The sequence below is a fragment of the Diadema antillarum genome, unplaced genomic scaffold (genome assembly GCF_040938485.1).
Source record: "Diadema antillarum isolate AM-2024a unplaced genomic scaffold, OU_Dant_1.0 seq00000764_RagTag, whole genome shotgun sequence".
Taxonomy (NCBI): domain Eukaryota; kingdom Metazoa; phylum Echinodermata; class Echinoidea; order Diadematoida; family Diadematidae; genus Diadema; species Diadema antillarum.
Genome location: NW_027271654.1, coordinates 1,318,354 through 1,339,089, shown reverse-complemented (window position 1 = coordinate 1,339,089; position 20,736 = coordinate 1,318,354). Strand labels below are relative to the sequence as shown.

Sequence of the window (20,736 nt, the reverse complement as noted above, 5' to 3'; positions counted from 1 at the left end):
AGATGAGAAGGGGAGAGAGACAGAGAGGGAGAGAGGGGGAGAGGGTTTAGCAGTGAAGGAAAAAGCAAAGACAGATTAAAGGAGCAAATATGAACATAAAGCCACAGAGCAAAAGAGGAAGAAGAAGAAAAAAATGTGTTGAGTTGGAAAGATAAGCACATGCAGACAGATGTGAGAAAGGGGAAAAATTTGAGCACATAGATAAGAGCCAAGAAAGAGAAAGGCAGAAAGAATGAGAGAGAGTGAGAGAGGAAAAGAAAAAGATGATGAGAAAGGCAAAGACAGGCATAATATGAGGACATAGAAAATTCAAGACTTAACAAGAGAAGGAGTGTGTATATGTTTTATTTATTTATTTCATCTGTTCATTCTCCACTCATGGGAAGGATTGCCCTTCCAACTAAAGTTAGGGCCATTTTTGAAAGGGGTCTTTGCAGTACATTAAAAAACAAACAAACAAATAAACAAATGTACACTCAACATTGATACTAAAAACTTTCATCGGCTGGGGATGATGATAAATTAAATGACTGAGCTTCAACCAACCTTGAATTGTAGAAAGTCCTCAGGAGCAGGATGAAAGCTTGTCCTCTACAATTCAAGGTTGGTTGAAGCTCAGTCATTTAATTTACACTCAACATTGTTTCATTTTGTTTCATTGTTAAATTACAATATGTATTTCATAATCATGTGCATGATGTCATATGCATGATGTCGATACACACATGAAAATGAGTACAATGATGCAAACTTTAATCAATGCTTACATCAAAATAAAACCTCAGTGTATATATATATATATATATGTATATATATAGGTATATATATAGGTATATATATATATATATATATATATATATATATATATATATATATATGTATGTATATATTTGTGTGTGTGTGTGTGTGTGTGTGTGAGAGATAGAGGGAGAGAGACTACAAAAGAGAGATGAGGAGAAATACAAAGGCAAACATGTGGACATAGAGAATTCAAAACCAAACAGAGTAAGAGAGTAAATATATATATATATATATATATATATATATATATTTATATTTATATATATATATATAATATATATTTGTGTCAGAGATAGAAAGAGACAGAAGAAATGAGAGAGTATATTTATTTGTGTGAGAGATAGAAGAAAAGAGAGAGATAAGGAAAGAGATAAAGACAAACATATTACATATTACAAAACGTCATATCTCAAAAATGTCATATGTACAGGAGAGTGAAAAAGCATGCCAGTCAAAGCATGTAACAAATGGGATCACCTTTCTTTTGACTTGCCTTGTTGGCTTCATTCTCGGGGTAAAGACAGCTAGGATTCGGACAGGATATCACTTAACTGATTATCTGACCATTAATCCAGAAAAAAGTGATTTTCACCAAAATTTGAGATACAAGGTCTTGTCATCTCAATGATGATATAGATATCGAGAATTCAAAACCAAACAGAGCAATAGTAAGAGTAATATAATATACATATACGTCTGTGTGTGTGAGGGGGAGGGTGAGGGTGTGAAAGGGAGAGAGCAAAAGATAGAAGGCAGGAAGAGGGAGTGAGTATGAATGAAAACAATTAGATTTGAGAGAACATTGAGAATGGGAGTCTTGAAATAGAGATTTCAAGGAGGATTTTTTTTTTTAATGTATCGGCCAAAAAAAGAAGAAGAGGGGGGCGGGTTACAAAAGTTACCAGAGGTCTGAGGAAAAAAATAGTTCCATAGGCTGAAATACATTAAGTATTATACCATTTATACTTTTTTATGGTGTTTTAATTTTTTCTCACATTTTGCACAGTCTATGATATTTGTGAAATTACCAACTTGTCAGAAAAGAAGCCTCCTGCTAAGTGCCATGTAAATAAAATGTGCTGTGTATCATTTCCAAGGTGGGAAATCACTATTCGCCCTTTCTCCCTACAAGGGATAATACTTATTTTTCAGTTTATCACTCTAATTGTAGATCACAAATCCAGTGACTTGTGAAATTGTCTTGCGAGTCCATAATCATGAGATATATCCTACATGACAAACGCAGCACCAGGCTGTCCTATGGAGTGGATGCACACAGTGCACCATCATACATTCACATCAGATGTAGATCACGACATCTACAAACTTGAGAACTGAGAGGATGAATAGCAATAGAAAATGTTGTAAAGAACGCCTTTAGTGAAAAACAGAGAAACCAAATGTATTAGTTGGTATAGTAAAACACTATAAAGGGCCTAATTCATGTGTATATATTTGTACAGTATTTTCCTAACAAACTTTTCTTGGTAATATGTGTCTTGTGTAAACTATGTTTGTATTGTAAATGCCAGCTTTTCTTTTCAACTTTAGATAGAATATGCTTTTGTAGTCATTGTCATTTACTGAGATATTCACCAGTACCAAAATTGGCGGAATCATTTGGATTTTATAATTCTGGAAAGCATTTGCCGTCTTGATCAATAAACTCATTGAAATTACATGCAAAATTGAATCATAAATACTTCCAGACTGCATTTTAAGTGTATTCTGTGTCCCAAACACAATCATTTTAATTTTCCAGTCTTTTATGTCTGGTCCAGATTGAAAAGTAGATACAACCATGAATTGAGGAACCGGCTTCAAGTGCCAGTGACATCGTTTGAGAGTGACTAGATTTGACTGTAACTCAGTCATTTTATTTGTTTGAAATATTACTGTGACAGAGCACATTGATATATGTTAATGTGACAGATTAGCAGTTCTGAAGCATACCTTCCAACATTTGTGTGAAATAACATTTGAAAAAAAAGAAGGATACAAAGCTCTTGCCTGTTCATTCTGACTCTTCTACATACAGAATGAAAGACATGTCATGCAGTTAAATAACCCTGTGATTCAAACTGTCACATTTTAGGTACATCGGTTAGTCTTTGATTTATCAGTCTTTTAACTTAAAAGAATGTCATGGGTACTACACAGTGCTGTTTCTGTCTTGGAAATTTATTCATTCAAAGGGGGATTTTCCTGAAGTATTTACACATGCTTTGCAGTAGATGCAGAAAAAAAAAATAGTGGAGCATATCAGTGAAGTTTAAGAATAATCAAACACATCCATTCAAAAGATAAAAATTTGTAATGCTTTGGTTAATTCCATGCACAATAATCTCCTGATAAGAGGGCCACACGTTTATTATGTCACAGTTGTGTAATGATTGTAAGAAAATACAATTAGAATTTTATGGATTTACATATTGCAATTATATTAAAAGAACAGTTGACTAACATCCTCTGGAAGATAAGTGGAATGATATCAACCTTAACATTTGTCAGTAACAAGTCAAGGGGAAGTGCACTTTATCTTTAAAAAAAAAATGTGGAAATCAACCAAAGATTGAAAGTGCATAACTTTTGAAGGGATTGGGCAACTGTACTCAAGTATCACTAATGTGTTATTGTAGTATTAGTGCATTCGCTGAATCTACCTATATGTTTGAGGGTAAATTTCCCTTTCTGTAGTGTGATGTAAATGATATACTTCAGCCAGAAATCATAGGTTTTGATATATACACCATTTAACTTATGTTTTCTGAAGATGAAGTGCTCACCAACAAATTCCCAATTGAAAAATCAGCTAAAGACATCAGATTGTCATTTGTCAGCATATCTTAACAGTTTACAGCTCTAATAATGTTTGCTTTTCAACAGAGGCCAATAAGGCACACATACAATTACCTCTGCAGGAGTCATGGACATGCATGATTCAAAAGTCATTATGTACTCCCAATAGATGCTATTTGGCTCATCTTTGCATGGGCATCAAGGGGTTAATGCTTAACATTAATTCTGCTGCAGTGTTTTTTCATTTTGAGCCCTCTCAAAAAGCACAACAACTCATTTGAGGAGTGAGAGTATTTGTCGAACTAATGAGCGCAATTACTCCTCGCGTGGCGCTGTTTGGAGGACGCAAGCGCCGTTGCCGCGGTGGCGCTTTTTTTTTTTTGCCCAGGAAGATACACATATGTGCAATTTTCATCAGAAGAGAATTTAATGGAGGTTGCACACACTTATGGTGTGTGTGCGTTGTGTGCCTCGGCTGCTATGATGCATAAATTAACATTTAGGGTGAGCTTCTCTTTCTCTCTCTCGCTGTCTTCACCCTTTTCTTCTGCCAGACCCAAATTTGTTAGAGGAGTGACATGGCAGAATATGATGCCATTGACAGGCTCTGGCTCGAAGTTGACTTTTGTTTGCTCTGAAAATTTTTTGATGAATTGAGTGTTGCCTTTGTCTCGCTGTCTTCCAGCAAAAAAAAAAAAAAAAAAAAGGGCATCAAATTCGGTGGCTCTGTGATGCTCTTGTTTAATAGCAATCTCAAGGCACAGCTATGTGCGTAGGTGAGATGGCAGGATGGGTGAGTGGGTGGGGTAGGGTGCAGATAATCGGCAAGAGTGCGAGAAAGATGTAAGACATCGCGAAGCAAGCAACTTACGGTAAAAAAAACTAGAACACTGCAACCTCTCAATAGTCTCTTGTTCTCCTAACATACTATCGTGTGCTCAACGCAGTGACGCTTTAAGTCTGTTGCTTGTACTAGTTTTTTGGAGTGTTCTGTGTTGAAGAGGGTATCAACTGAAGGAATGACAAGAACACACTAAATTTGTTTTCCCATTTCTGCTCTTTCTGCTCTTTTTTCTCCTCTTGTAGGGTTTTTTTTCCTTCCTGTTTTCTCTGGAGTGCCCTTACTTTCCTTAATACCTGGGTATTTCATTCCCCCCTCCCTCTATCTATCTGTCTATCTATCTATCTATCTATCTATCTGTCTATCTATCTATCTGTCTATCTATAATCTATCTATCTATCTATCTATCTATCTATCTATCTATCTATCTGTCTATCTATCTATCTATCTATATGTATATATATTTGTCTGTCTGTCAGTCTGCCTGTCTATCTATCTGTCATAGTTGGAAAACAGAACTCCAGAAATTTATAATGATGTAACGTCAATACCAACATTCTATTTACAAAGCGCAACAAATTTTCGGGCACCCTGCCCTTTGTCAAGTGATTTTGATTCAGGGAGAACAATAACAGGTCATAATAGAGCCAACACGTAATAATACAACGTATACAATAATCTCCTAGGTTTTTCTTGTCATAATTCAGTATTTCTTAGAGATTTATAATCTACAGTGTGTTACAATATTCCTCCAGGCTCTTGCTCTGCCTTGTTCTAATATTCTTACTGTCTTGTCCTCATCTGATATTTTCTTCCAGTGTACTAAACATTTCTATTCCTGTCTTATCTTTCTTTTCATTCTCTTCTCCATCTTGTTCTTCTTCGGGCTATCTGCTGCATAATGGCGGTTTCTCACCATCTCTTCCCCCCGTTGGTTTTATCGCGTGTCACATCCGCCACTGTATGCTCGGCGTGGTGATTATGATGTGACTTATCCGTGCGTGTCCGTGATATTAATGCCACATGTAAGCACAACAGGGAGCTGAGTGGTTGGTGTAAATTAGCCTTTGAATGGATGCCTCACCTTCTCCATCTTCTGCCCCCCCCCCCCCCCGTCTCTCCTTTGCTTGTAGTTTACTTGTCGCTGGACGTGAAGACGGAAAAGGGCAAAAATGCAATTTTCTTCTCACTGCGAAAGAATGGAGAAATGGGGGCTCGTATTAATGTTGACAGTTAATACCGGGGCTTAAAGGGCCTCGGCAGATTCGGGTGTCGCAATAAGGAGCTTTTTTGCCAGCTTCCACCGGTAGTCCTGTGAGTGGGCGTTCAGGTTTTCGGGGTGGTTTTTTTTTTTCCACGAAGAGAAAGGTGTGGATACTTCTGTGATGAACGACTAGGCTCAAGGAAAATTTCCTGCGAACAGTTGTCCTCGGAACGTGCCGCAATAAACCTCAGTCATCGAGTGATCAATTTGCGAATAGATGTAATCAGGTGTGTTGTGTTATTGAATGTCTCCTGATGATTGTGTGTGTGTGTGTGTGTATATGCATGTATTCATAATCCTTTGTGTGTGAGCAACTTCCATGGACAGGTGGTTGTACACTGTGAGTACCCTGTACAGCTGTAGGTGGTAATTGAATGATGACTTCATCGCGTGGTAGCTGCCGCCAGATGAATCGGGATATCAGGCTGGTAACAAATTTTGGGAGGATGTGTGGATTCTGTCCTCGACTCCTAAAAGCGGTCTGCACAAAGATGCTACTAATATCCCGTCAGCGGGCAGTTCTTAGGCACCTCTGTCTGTAGGCTTTGTAATACTGTTCTTCATCTTTGATTGATGGTCACAATATTTTTTCAGATTGTTGCAAGTAACCACAGCTTCCTTTCAATTTCTTATCCACATCCTTTTTTTTCCCCAATACCCTGATTATACCCAGACTACATCACACTGTACTACTCAAAATGCCCCCACCCCACCATTTAAAATATTCTATACCCCCCGAACGTGAAATTTTGCATTATTAGTTTGATTCTGCGGAAGTTTGTCTCTTTGCCACATGCAGTCCCTTGGGCATCTATTACTTCTTCTTTTTCTAGGCTGTGACAGGCTATCCAACTCCCCTCACATATTTACTCTCACAACCTAGGATGTCCAGAGCAAATAGCATGGTCATTCGGATACCATGCCTGACGTGGCACGGCAAATAGTCCCCGACTGCCCAGCACAGGTGCTAGTTTGACAGAAACGTGCATAGTGTGATTCCCCTCCCCCCCCCCCCCCCATCTTATCACTGATGACCAAATGTCGGCGAAGGAGTACGTTTGCCGAGTTCACGTACTTACGACTTTGTTGTCATCAGACCTTGGTTGAAGGTTTACAATCTGTATGTTAGAGCATCAAACCTACGTAAAGATTATGGGATCGGTCCATATGCTCCAGAACTGTCAGAGAGTGCTCTTAGACCAGAGAAAAGATGAATCTGTAGGACCCCCAAATGCCCAATGCCACCTGACAAAAGTGGTCTTTGAGTAATCTGCAATGCACATGATTGTATGTGAACACAAATCCGATCATTCTGACTTGCGTGAGTCAAGGGTTCATGCGAGGATTCATGCGAGTGAATTAGATGGATCTTCTTGTGTGAAGTGTCCACCTTTAAGCACACACTAACGATACATAACATACATGTACAACATCTATCTGTGCAAAATCAGTACATGATGGACTGGTAATAGTCAATTTCACAAAGAGTGTTCAAACAATAATAATCATAAAAATAATGAAAGGACGTTTATATTTTGCAGCTTTTGTAGTGATGTACTCTACTATGAATGACAAGAACAGTCCGAGCATACATAATTCAAACCAAGTAGCACTTTTGAGAAGATGACTTTTTAACAAGGTCTTGAACTCTGTCAAACTTGCCTGACAAATGGAGGGAGATTATTCCACAATTTGGGAGCAGCATACATGAACACCCTGTTACTTAAGCCCTTTTTATACTTGTGTTTCTTAACCCCGGACTTTCTCTGACCCAGGACTATCGTTAGTCCCGTACCAATTGTTTCAGCTTTTTACACTAGCCAATTAATCCCGTACTATCTCTTGTCTGGGGCTAAGGAGAAAACTGACCTTTTTACACTCGTATTTCTTAGCCCCGGACTTTCCAAACCACATGAATATTCATGATTACGCTGTGTACTGTACACGTACACGCACGCACCGGCAGCACTTGATTACCTCGTTTCTGATTGGTCAGTGAGGGTCAGACTTCGTCTCCGTCCTTAGCCCAGGATTATTTTTTCGTTCTGTTTACACTCGCTTGCTTGGCACCGCAATTGCGGTGCTAACCCTGCTATTTTGCAGGGCCAGATAGTACTAGACTATCGGTGTGGCTAGCCCACTTTGGCAAAAACGAGTGTAAACAGAAAGTGGGCTAAGGATAGTCCCATACCAACGGTGGGGCTGAGCCCCCCCTCCCCCCTTCCCCCTTAGCCCCACCGTTGGTACGGGACTAAGCAAAAATTTACAAGTGTAAAAAGCCCTTAAGGGTAGGCACTAGTGGAAATGCTGGGGGATGTTTGTTCCAATCCTTGTGGGATTCATTTAAGAGTACATTATATATCTGTTGTTGTGTGAAAGTTATTTGCTTCAGAATGGTCTCCTATTCAAGTAATGTACCGTTTAATGTTTCCAGGTTAGCATGCCTGTACGGTGACAGGCTTTAAACTGCACATTACTTGAATATGAGACCGTTCTGAAGCAAATAATTTTCACAGAACAATAGATATATAATGTACTCTTAAATGAATCCCACAAGAATTGGAACAATCATCCCCCAGCATTCCCACTGATTCCCACTGATCAGTTACTAGCCATCCCCTTTAAGGTACACTGGTGCTGTACCGTGAATAGCTCTGTATTCTATTAAAAGAGTATTAAGTATGAATCTGTGTTTCACAGGTAAGCATTAAACTCACATAATGATGGACTTCAATATTTCTCTCAGATGATCCATTTCTCCCTTCTACTGCAAAGATAGAAAAAGAGAAAAAACAAACAAACAAACAAACAAACAAACAAACAGAAGAGACCAAAATGCTGCTTGTTTACAATTGGATAGCGTTCTTGTTTTGACAGCAGTTGACACAGGTATGCGCATTATGACCTTACCAGTACTAGTGTGGATTGTTGTGGATCTGTGAAGTCGCCCAGTGCACAGTTATTCTGGGAAAGATGCCACCTTGAGATTGGCTGCATTTGCATATTTTGAGAGGGGGGGGGGGGGCAGGGGATCTATGCCCCTATCCATCCATCCAGCAGAATAAAGGTGACTGAAGACATCCCAAGTTCTTGGACAGTGGAGTCCCATTAGAGTCTTGTGTGGATGGCCGCAGTGGCGTGGCATATATGAGTGGGCCAGAAAATTGATAATACCCCAATGGGTTGAAGACGGAGAGTTGATAATTGTTAGGCAGAAATCGAGCGGCAAAGACCGACTTGGGCGAAAGGGCAGCGAGAGGAGGCAACGGGGATATAAATAGCTCCCCCAGTCGTGTGCGTCGGCCACGCTGGTGAGACTTGTGCCGATAACGGCCAAAATTGGGAGATAATTCGGCACATCAGGGAGGAAATGTTTGCAGTGAGATTTCTCTCTTCTCTCATCTCACTAGTATGCATGCATTCAGTTTTTTTTTTTCTTCTTTTTTTATCTGTCGTTGTTGCTGTTATTAGATTGTCTCTTTGGTTTATCAGGCTGACATTTTGTGCCGGTGGGAAAGGGATATGTTTGTGTGCAGTGTCGTCAGCCTTTTTTTTTTTTGTCAGTAGTACTGGATGCCATTTAGGTGGGAATCGCCTTTCGCCACCCGATATCCCCAGAAATGCTAATGACGGGTAACATTAGTCATGGCTGAAGTATTCCTGGTCCACCAAATTGTGCGAGGATGAGGTTTGGTGGTGTCAAAACAGTAGATAGAGAAACTAGCACAGAGATCTCATATGATTGCAGGATTTGAAGCAAGCAAGAGCTCTGTTTAACCCTTTGACCCCTGAGTCACTCATAACTGCCTTTATATGTGTGGAAATTATAGTGTTTCCTCTGCCCACCATATATTGTTTTATCACCCTACTCAGCAATCTAATCTCCATGCATGCATGATCAGTTTGTTTGAACTGCAGATCGTATGCAAATATTGAGAGATTTACTCTGTATGTGAGTACATGCTGACATTGTAAACAAACATGGTGCTCAGGGGTTACGTGCACATGACACCATCTTTGGGTCGGGGATGTGGGCTGGCTTGCTTAATATGTTTAGATATGTGAATATACATATATCGTCGCTAAGGCGACAAGACCTCATATCTACGAAATGTCAAATGTTCAGGAGAGCCAAAAAACATGGCGGCCAAAGCACTATACCGAATGGGACAGCCGTTCCTTTGACATGCCATGGTGGCTTCATTTTTGGGGTAAGACACCTAGGACTTGGATAGGACATCACTTAACCGATTATTTGACCATAAATGCAAAAAAGTCATTTTCACCAAAATTGCAGAAACAAGGTCATACCACCCCAGCAACGATATATATTTTTGTAGATAGTTGATTATTTGTCCATTTTACATGGAAATGTACGTTCAAGCAGCATGTTGCAGTTTACATTATTTTACAAGTTCACACCCCCCCCCCAAAAAAAAAAAATGTATTCAAAAGAATCAACATATCATGACAGTGAGACACCATGATTTTTAGCTTTATCATGAAATTAATGTATCAATTGCTGTGAGAGTTATTTCTATACCCTGATTCTCAAGACCTGAGGTGTGGGATGAATGACAATCACAACCTTTTCATAGTTGTTTGTCAATGTAGTTCTCTCAATGGAGAGCAAGTAATGGCCAATAATGGGGATGTGTGCCACCTAGCATTCTCGGGCTGAACACTCTCCGTTTGCTTCTGATGTGTTGTGTTTGCCTCTGATGTGTTGCTATGGTAACATATCAAATTGTGCGTCACTGCACTGCAAATTAGTGCCCGACAGAAAAACAGAACTGCCTTGTTTACACATGAATATTTGGCATAGTCTCAAAAAAAGTACAGCTTTGGATGTTGCCTTTTACTGAGTTATTGTGTATTTTCTGTCCAATCGAGTGCATTAATGGATGTGGAGCACCGGTCTCTATGTTCCACCACCCAATATTGTACTTGTTTCCACATATAGATCAAAATGGACATTTTCGAGAGACTGCAAAATTGATGCATGAATAAGGAATTTTTGTTGGAGAGAATGAATACAGGAACTTAAAAGATTGATAAAGACTTGTAGATGTGTCTCATTTTTGTAGTCTTGTCATCCTATTTCTTACAAGAATTAGAGGGTTTTTAACCAATCAAGAATAAGAGAGAGAAAGAAAGAATCTGTGTGTGTTTTATTGCATTTTGTGTAATTGATATGAATGAAAAAAAAAAGCTGTATTACAAAGTAGGAAGTTGAAATGACAGGTTGATGCATTAAGAATATGATACCTGCCAAAAATGAGGATTTGAATATTAATTCAAGATTGTTCCTCTTCTGTATTGGATATTGGAGATAAGGATTTAGAGTTGCTTTTATCTCAAACATCATGTTTTATCCTCACTAAGAATGCTCAAGCTTCTCTAGATAGGAGAAAATTCCATGTGAATAATTTTTGTTCTTCTGTTTATAGGGGTTTGGTTTCAACAAATGAAGTGTTTCTCTCCAGTTGCAAAAATGGCAAATCCACGGCAAAGCTGGCAAGAACTGGATTGATTACATGTAGTATCGTGTGTGTCAGTTATACATGTACAGTATGATTCTATCTGTACTCTTTCCTTTGAGTGTGTGCAGAGAGCAGGTAATGGCTTTGCATTTTATGTGGTTTCTCGAGTATAAAGCCACCACAGAAGATGATCACAAAGTATGTATTCCCTCGTCATCACCATGTTCAGAGTTTTGATGAAGAGTTCCGGAGGTCCTTAGGGCATGGGATGGCGAAGCCAATTATGGAGTATTAACGAGAGCGAGAGTATACGTCAAGTAAATTGAAGTTTAAGGGATATGAGAGAAAAATTTTAAATGTCGGGAAAAAGCACCTCTAGGTTGAATGAAGGAACCTCCCTTACTAGTGAGGTATTATATGAAAGTGGGTTTACAAATGCTTCTATGCAGCATGTCATGAAAAGGTTACCTTTAAAAAACAGACCATCTTGATACTTCGCCATACTCCGACCAGTGTATATGCATTGGTTTGTTTAAACTGAAGTGGGTATCTCATTGGGCTAGAGACTAGTTAGCAACCTGGTAGAGACTTAAGTCGCCCCGGTCACGGAGTGGTCGCTGAGGCATCTCCACGATGTCTCCTAGTCGTGGCAAGGTCGTGAAGAGTAATTTCACTCACAAGTTTCTGCGACTCCTCACCGTGACTTTACAGGGACCCATGGGCAACCCACCGGTGACATTGACCAGACTTCTCCGCAACTGAGAAGATGTCATGGAGATGTCATGGGGACGTCTCCTTTACTTCTTGCAAATACATTATCACTTAATTGAAGACGTCTCTGTAGTCGCCATAGAGTCGCCTTCTTGGCAAGAGTGAAAGCTATGTGTTTGGTCTTTCGAGTCACATGAATTGCAGCGACTGACCAGTTGTGGCAAAGTCTCCTCCAGTGAGATATGCCCTTGACAGATGCAGAATCAGCTGATGAAGTCAATTCGACAGAAAAGATCTTCAAATACACTCTTGTTTCCTTTCCTCAAAAAAATCTTCAACTAAACACATTAATGTTTTTTTATTCTTGTCATTCTTTTCTCCAGCCGGAAAACCTGCTGCTAGCCAGCAAGCAGAAGGGTGCTGCCGTCAAACTAGCCGATTTTGGCCTGGCCATCGAACTGGACAATGGGGAACAGTGGTATGGTAAGGATCACAAGTGTCCCGTAATACTGACCTTTGTCACAAGTAAACATCTTGGTGGATAGGGGGACAGTTTGGGGAAACAGTGGAAATGTAAGATCACCATACAACCTGTCTTGCAGAAAGCTGGTACGAGTGAGTAACTCGATAACAAGACAGTCGGAAACAGTTTGCATGGCAAGGCCCACTTTGAGACCATATTCCTGAAACTTGTCGCAGGTAACAACTATAAAACATTTTAGGATATGGGCATCCCGCAGCCCCAAGAGAAATTAAGGAAGAAAGAAAGGGAAAAGACAGATACGCAGGTCTATCATGGTACAGTGGACTCCGTTTTAATGAAGGCCTCGGGACTGGCAGTTTGCTTTTGTTATATTGAAATTTCGTTATAACTGAACAGATAAACAATTAAAAAGAAAGAGCAGGTAATGTTGCCGCTTGAATTTTTACTTCGTTGTAACTGGAATTTCGTTAAAACCATGTTCGTATAACGGGAGTGCAATGTATACTCTTTAGCCGTATAGTTTAACAACGGGGGATCCACATACGTTGCATGGCAACAGATATTTGTAGTTTACATATGAGGTAACAACTAGTCATCACTGTTCTGTGAAGACATGAACAAGTGTAAGTTCTATATATTTCTAAACTTGTGTCTGGTTTTGACAAACCTGCTGCCCCCTTTTTTTATAATGTGTGTGTGTGCGTATGCGTGTGTATGTGTGATTTTACTTTCTAGATCAGGTCTACTTCAACATGGCATGGAATTCTATTTATGATTACCGGTATGCTTAATGCAGGAGGATTAGACTTGTACTGATTGCTGTTTCTCACTATCTTGTGTGCAGCTAGATGATAGGAATATAAAAGTCAGTGAAATATATATGAAATATGCATTTGTATCCTTGTAGTTCAAGTTTTGTTTTGTTTGTTTTTTGCACCACACCCATATCAATGTTCACATTCTATATATGCAGAGATCTGAATAATTGCACTCGCAAAATGTTCGCTCAAAGGCTGTAGTAAATTTCAGAAAAAAAACATGCAGCATCGATTTCCCTGAGCAGAAGGGTCATAGATAGTTCCTTTTCTCTTTCTGTTGCCGCAGAAAATAGCAAGATCGGTCGATTGTTAAGTTGTCAGATACCGTTTTGCTGAATGGCCAAGAAATGTATTGTGGATGCTAGCCTTCCATCTGTGTTTGGTATTCAGGGAGCATTTCCATGGCCGTTTTCAAGATGAAAAGCAATGAGGTGCATCTCTGGAAAGTGGATGTTGAATGTGAGAGTCACAAACATGGCATTGAGGCACACAAAATGACGCAGAATGTTCTGATAACCAGCTTCCAGCTTGTGAAATGAGGGTTTTGTGTTGACTTCTAAAGAGAGAAAGATAAAAAAGAAAATATATATATAATATGTTTGATGTGTGATAGAGCAGTATAGTAAAGGGAAAGGGATAGAAATAGAGATGTCACACTCCTTAAAGATGGTATCCAGGGGCAACCAAGAAGGATGAAGTGATCCAGAAATGAGGATGGTGGTGACGTGAGGTTGGCTTCACTCAAAAGAAAAGGTCAAATGTAGGTAGCTCAGTAAAACACACTTTCATCTCCCGCCAACCGTAAGGAAACAGTCAGTGACTAGCTGAGTGGCAGGAGATAGATGCAATGAGATTAGGAGCAATACAAATGCCAGTCAAGCAACAGGTGTTTGGACATTGAAAAAAAAAAAACCCAAAGATTTTATGTTCATCATCATACACAATTCGTGTTGTCTTTATAACAACCAAGAAAATGAGGGTAATGGATTGCCACCTGTGATACGAATGAGGTTGATAGAGACACGCAGGTGGGATAACTGAGATCATGTATTTTAAGACTTAATTTCCCATCGATATGATGACCGCAGATCACAGCATACATCACCGTGGTGATGCGAATTGTCATGAGGCTGGAATGCATGTTCGATGCATTGTCATTTTTAGTTATGCAAAGAAGAAAATAAGAAATTTTGCGGCACAGTCAGAACTGTGAGAACATTGAGCCCAAGTCATTGAAATGAATAAATTTCTATAGGTTGTGCTCAAAACTAGATCAATTGGCTATCAAGATGACACAACATTTGCTCCTGCAACAGTTGTTCCTGTCTTATTTTCTCCAAGGACTTAGGGTTAGGGTCAGGGTTGTGATAGGGTTTTAGGTTTGGTTTGATCTGAGGATGAGGATTAGGATTAGGGTCAGGGTTATGTTTGTGGGTGGAATTTATGTCTGACTTAGCTAGCAGATATGTCATGGGAGCAATTATGGCAGAAGCTAATGTCATGGAACCAGCTGTCAAAGAGAAAAAGGTCAAGACTGTACTTTTTTCTTTTTACTGTCTGTCTCTCTGTCCATCTATCCTTCTATCCATCTATCCATCTATCCTTCTATCCATCTATCCTTCTATCCTTTTATCTATCTATCCATTTATCTATCTATTTTTGTAATCATCTATATATCTGTTTTTATATATCTATATCAATATCTTTCTAGCTATCCCATCTATTCATCTCCCAGTGTGATAATGTACATGTGAATCCCAGTCTCTGCTTACCAACATCTTTCATATTTCCTTGGCCCCCAGGTTTTGCAGGGACTCCAGGCTACCTGTCCCCAGAGGTACTCAGGAAGGACCCATACGGCAAACCCGTCGACATTTGGGCTTGTGGTAAGTATTTGGTTTGGGGGACCCCTCCCTTCTTCCCCATCATTCATCCAGACTAGCCACAGAACTTAAAGGTGCATGGTCCCAGTGTTTTAGTCAAATGCGTACGCGGGCGCACGGCACAAGTTTCCTATAGAGACCTATGCTATCGACTCCTCTTTAGCGCTTACGCTGTGGCCCACTTCCCCGAGTCCGAAGAAGTCCGATCCACTGTAGTCAGTGGTCCGATCACAGTTCGGCTCATGATTCGGCTCAGGGGGATGACAGCTTTAGCAAATTTCTGTTGTGATGTCATAATAAGAAGCACATATGCATGCACCCTGGCATTACTACACACTGCACAGAAAAGACAACGAAGGCAACGTTACTCAGCAACACCTACGCGCTTTACTCTTGATGACAGCTCAACTTCGGCTATCTTTGTATCAATGCTGACGGTGATCGGCAGTATCATCAACAGCGCCCTCTACACTACCGGGACTATGCACCTTTAATACTTCCTCTTAAAGATCCAGTAACTTGGAGTTACCACGGAGTGGAAAGGCTGGTCCGGCTCGGATGTATTTGAGAATCCCTGTAACAAATTGTATGTACACCTTTATCCCTAATCTCTGTGTATAGTACACTCACAGCAGGAGAATCTCGACTGGAGTCGATCGTTACCAATGAGCGTACGCTGCAATGCACATATTCGCCACCCGATGCTATTTGTGGTTTTTTAATGTACCCCCATGAGCAGTGAATAAATCAGGCCATCTTTAAATCCCCAAGCTACTGGGTCTAGAAGTACCAGGTGCCCTTTTATCATATATCTTGGTCATGAGGAGACACTAAAGGTCAAATACATCTGCCATATAAAGTTTAAGGAATTGGGGAGGGACTAGACTAAGAAACTGGTCCAGGTCCCAGAGCACTTTTCCCTTAACTCCCCACTTTGTCTACAATCCCTGAAACTGGCAATATTCTGTTACTTTCTTTGCCGACATTTCTTGGTATTTTTGTAGAAAAGTGAATGTATATTTTTGTTTTGTTTTACCAAAGTGCACACACACATAAGAACACTCACATTCTCACATCTGAGCAGAAATGAGGTTTTCTGTCCTAGGATTAAGGAATCCCCCCCCCCCCCCCCATTGATTTTTTTTTTTATGTGTACCAGAGGATCCTAAATTTTGAAGGAAGGGAGAATATCATTTTGGTTTAACAGCTTTGAAGGAAGGGAGAATATAATTTTGGTTTACCAGCTTTTAACATTTATGCAACTTTTAAATGAGCAACTCTAGTATTATGCTGATGAAATGGAGTGATCAGCATGCATGTGATGTTATCGTCTTGGTACAGTGTCATTACAGGTGGTGCTTTATTACTTGAATCTGGTCTCTGTACCACAAAGTGGTAGTGGTGGTGGTGGTGGTGGTAGTAGTAGTAGTAGTAGTAGTAGTAGTAGTAGTAGTAGTAGTAGTAGTAGTATAGTAGTAGTAGTAGTAGTAGTAGTAGTAGTAGTAGTAGTATAGTAGTAGTAGTAGTAGTAGTAGTAGTAGTAGTAGTAGTAGTAGTAGTAGTAGTAGTAGTAGTAGTAGTATAGTAGTAGTAGTAGTAGTAGTAGTAGTAGTAGTATAGTAGTAGTAGTAGTAGTAGTAGTAGTAGTAGTAGTAGTAGTAGTAGTAGTAGTAGTAGTAATAGTAGTAGTAGACATAGTAGTAGTAGTAGTAGTAGTAGTATTGGAGGTGGTAGTGGTGGTGATTGTAGTGGTAGTAGTAGTAGTAGTAGTAGTAGTAGTAGTAGTAGTAGTGATAATGATCAAAATGAAGACAGTAGAATGATGTGAAATGATAATGATGACAGTAGCAGTAAATATTACTGGTGATTGTAGTTATGATGATGATTATTATGAAAACTGCAAGCCTCCACAATATGAGGTAATTAGATCCATGCACATTTTTCTACAGATTGACATTTTAGGAGATTTATATGCCAAAATACATCTAATGTTTGATGATAGACCCACCTTTAACATCTAGGCCTTAGTCATCAAGCAGTGATAACCTCATCCACTCAGACGTCCTTGTCCGTGTTCATGCGAAGTGAAGGGATGTAACATAGTGTGTTGTTCACCACCTAATGGACGAACAGCATGTGATTAGTTTGACGCCAAATTGAGAAAATGGGAAAAGTACATGGTTGATTTTAGAGGGGTTGGGTGAGAACTTAGCCTCAACCCAGCAGATTGGACTGGTACATTGGTACAAACTGAAGGAAACATAATTACTTAGCCATCATATTTCAAAATGATAAGTTTTATTGTGTATTGCTGTCTCGTAGTAATACATGTTGAAGGAGATGTTTGTGTATGGATAAATCACTGTATGAGAAAATATATTGTGGTTCATTAAGGGATAAAACATTAGGTTAATGACAATGATGGTATCGAAGTATGTTACACTATATTATCTTAAGCTGTTGCCTCCTACATATTGTAATTACCCACAACATTAATACATAGCATGCCTAGTTCCAGCAAGTAATGGGTTAAAGATGATAAAAACAAACTAAAAAGGGGTAGCTTGAAAATTGCCATATGCCAGGTTTGGCAAAATCCATTGTGAAGTATGTAATATTGTGACTTTTTTGCTTGTGAGGTAGGATTGTGTTTTTCATGGGGGATTTCAAAAATCACTCGGCTTTTATTTCAAGTGCCTGGTATCTCATCATTCTGGTAAGACTGGAGGGTGTTTCACAAAGAATCTAAGTCAATCTTAAAAGTTAAGTTTAACTTCAAATTATGGTATGCTGTGTGTGTCTTCAGTGTTGTTCTAACTTCCTAATGAAAATGAATTTTTGGAGACTTTTGTCATGCAGGGCTCCATTAATATACAAAGCAGAATAAGTGACAAAGCATTTTTTAAATGTAAGTATTAATGACAATTTGAGTACATGCTGATAAACGTAGACAGAGAAACCAGTGGCATACTGTAATTTTAAGTCAATCTTATTTTTTAATCCGTTGAGGACGGGCTGATTTTGCTACAACATGCATTTCCCATAGATACTTGCCTGAATACATTGTATACTCGGGACTTGTCCTCAATGGGTTAAGATCCACTGAACTTCTTTGTGAAACACCCCCTGGTCCCTTCTGAGGGCCCGGTTTACGGGATCTTGCCATATTGCCTCTTTATGAATCGGATTTCAGTCTTCTCCTCCACCCCCCCCCCCCCCCCCCCCCCCCACCACCACCACCACCACCACCAAGATCAAAATCTCACTTCATAAGGTCATTCATGAATATGTGAATATTCTTCAGGTACCTTTATGCTGGTTGAACAATAGCTCTTACTTCTTTCTGCCAGAATGGCTGATTGTAATCTGAGTGTGTGCAGCTTTTTGGATGCAGGTGTTCATACTGCTCTCTGTCAGTTTGTTCTAGTTCTTAGGAAGATCAATGAATCTTTGGTTTAGAATTTGACTCTGTGTTTGTGTATATGTGTGTTCTGTATGTGTATGCACAGGTTTATGTGTAGAATATGACTGTGTTTGTGTATGTGTGTGAATGCATAGGTGTATGTATATATGTTTATGTATGTGCATGTGTGTATGCATTGGTGTATGTGTATGTATATGTGTGTGTGTGCTCATGACTCTGTGTTTGTGTATATGTGTGTATGTGTATGCACAGGTTTATGTGTAGAATATGACTGTGTTCGTGTATGTGTGTGAATGCATAGGTGTATGTATATATATGTGTATGTATGTGCATGTGTGTATGCATTGGTGTATGTGTATGTATATGTGAGGGTGTGTATGTGTGTGTGTGTGTGCTCATATGTGTGCACTATTGTTTAGTTGGAGATGAATCATGCATGATCATAATATTGAACACAATTTCCTTTCATGTGTAAATGACGGCAAAAATAACCAAGAGGTGTCATGTAAGGCTGTAGATGGTATCGAATATAAAATAACTGCATTTGCCACTCCCCAGTCCCCAGATTTTACAGCGGAAACAATCTGTACAAAGCACTCTGCTGGATTTCAAATGCAGTAGAAAATTACTGCCATTTCCTGAGTTTTAATGTGTGTTGCACCCATAAAATTTCACTAATTTCTCTAATATTGCCACTCAAGGTAAATGCATATTAGTCCTCATTGTAATTGAGAGTATTTCCAGACCATTGTTTGGCTTGAATTGATTTTAGTTATTAAAATGGTTCCTGTCATCTCAGTGGCTTTTATGACCAGTAAGTGATTTAGAGGCTTGCAAAGTGATTTAACATTTCTCTCTGAATGAAAGTAGATACTTGACACTCGGCACTGTGCCTTAATCTGAATCCAAATAAAAACATATTAATGACTGTTGATATTAGAAGTCTCTGTTTTCAGCTCGAGGTGTAGTGTTACTGTTTATGATATTAAATGTAAAACATCTTTTGACAATTGATAACGCTACAAACTTTCACTGAGTATCTGATATCGACATTACTGTAAAACATGATGTATTTCCGGCACAAAATTTTCGCAAATTGCCACTGGCGTTCAATGCATATAGTGTACACAAGAAATTTTGCGTGCGTTTTAATTTCGTGAAATTCACAAAATTAAAATGCACGCGAACAGTCCTCGTTTTACAATATACTGACCTCACTGTAAATCTGTAGAAACTTTGAGAGTATCCACCCCCCCCCCCAAGAAAAAGGAATTGAAGAAGATCAAAAATTTTTATTGTTGCTTATTAATAAGAGAAGTGAAACAATGAGTTTGGGCCAAAGTAACTGAACTAAAGTGATACTTTGAATGACCTTTGTTCTTTCCCAGTTTCTTTGAAGGATTCTCTCTATTTTCTTCAGGTGAGGAGGGGGGGGGGTGGGAAAGGACTTCAATATTCAGTGATATATTTATGGAAGAGTAGTCTTCCCTTACTTTGAATTTGTGTCTGATTATCAATACAAGGTTGTTTAGTGTGAAAACTGTGACAAACAAACTGGAGGGACTTGTACATGTATTCTAGGTAGTCTACCATGATTCATAACATGCATTTATTGCAGTTTTATCGTCGGGCAATTTTTTTTTGTTTCTCAACATGTTTTGTAAATTGTAATTTTCTTTAATTTTTGTCTCCCTCTTCTTTTCCTATTCCCTCATCCCTTTCGTTCTCTCTCTCTCTCTTCTCTTTCTCTCCTCTTCTTCTCCCATTTGCAGGTGTTATATTATATATTCTCCTGGTGGGGTACCCCCCATTTTGGGATGAGGACCAACACCGACTCTACTCACAGATCAAAGCTGGAGCATACGATGTAAGATGTCCCCTGAATCAAGTGGTTTACAGCAAACACTCAAGTTGTATTAGGCATGGTCATGTTGGCAGGGAAAATGGAGAAACCTGATGCGAGCGTTGGAGAGTAATTGTGACCCTGCACCTCAAAACAAACAAAAAGTCGCCAGACATGAATTTTGGGTTAAGACCATATTCTAAAAGAGCAGACTTTAAGCTTTAAAATGATGTATAACTCAAATCAAATGGACTCTCCTAACCTATCTAAATATTGGAAAGAAAGCACAAACTCAGGAAAAGTGTGAACTGAGAAAAGAGGCTCTGAAGTACAGTGTCTATTCAAGCGCTTAATCTTTACCAAACCGTGCTGGCTGTGCGATGAA

The 20,736-nt window shown here is 39.3% G+C and overlaps 1 protein-coding gene across 9 annotated transcripts in view; it reads left to right on the top strand.

Annotated features, from left to right (window-relative positions):
• The window catches only part of LOC139738680 (calcium/calmodulin-dependent protein kinase type II subunit alpha-like), a 194,448-nt gene that overhangs the window by 102,377 nt on the left and 71,335 nt on the right, over nt 1–20,736 (top strand). For all 9 annotated transcript variants that reach the window (XM_071649307.1, XM_071649304.1, XM_071649303.1 and 6 more), the window contains exons 6-8: nt 12,283–12,382; nt 15,004–15,087; nt 20,281–20,375. In XM_071649307.1, coding sequence (XP_071505408.1) covers nt 12,283–12,382; nt 15,004–15,087; nt 20,281–20,375 — 279 coding nt within the window. The remainder of the gene's footprint in view (nt 1–12,282; nt 12,383–15,003; nt 15,088–20,280; nt 20,376–20,736) is intronic.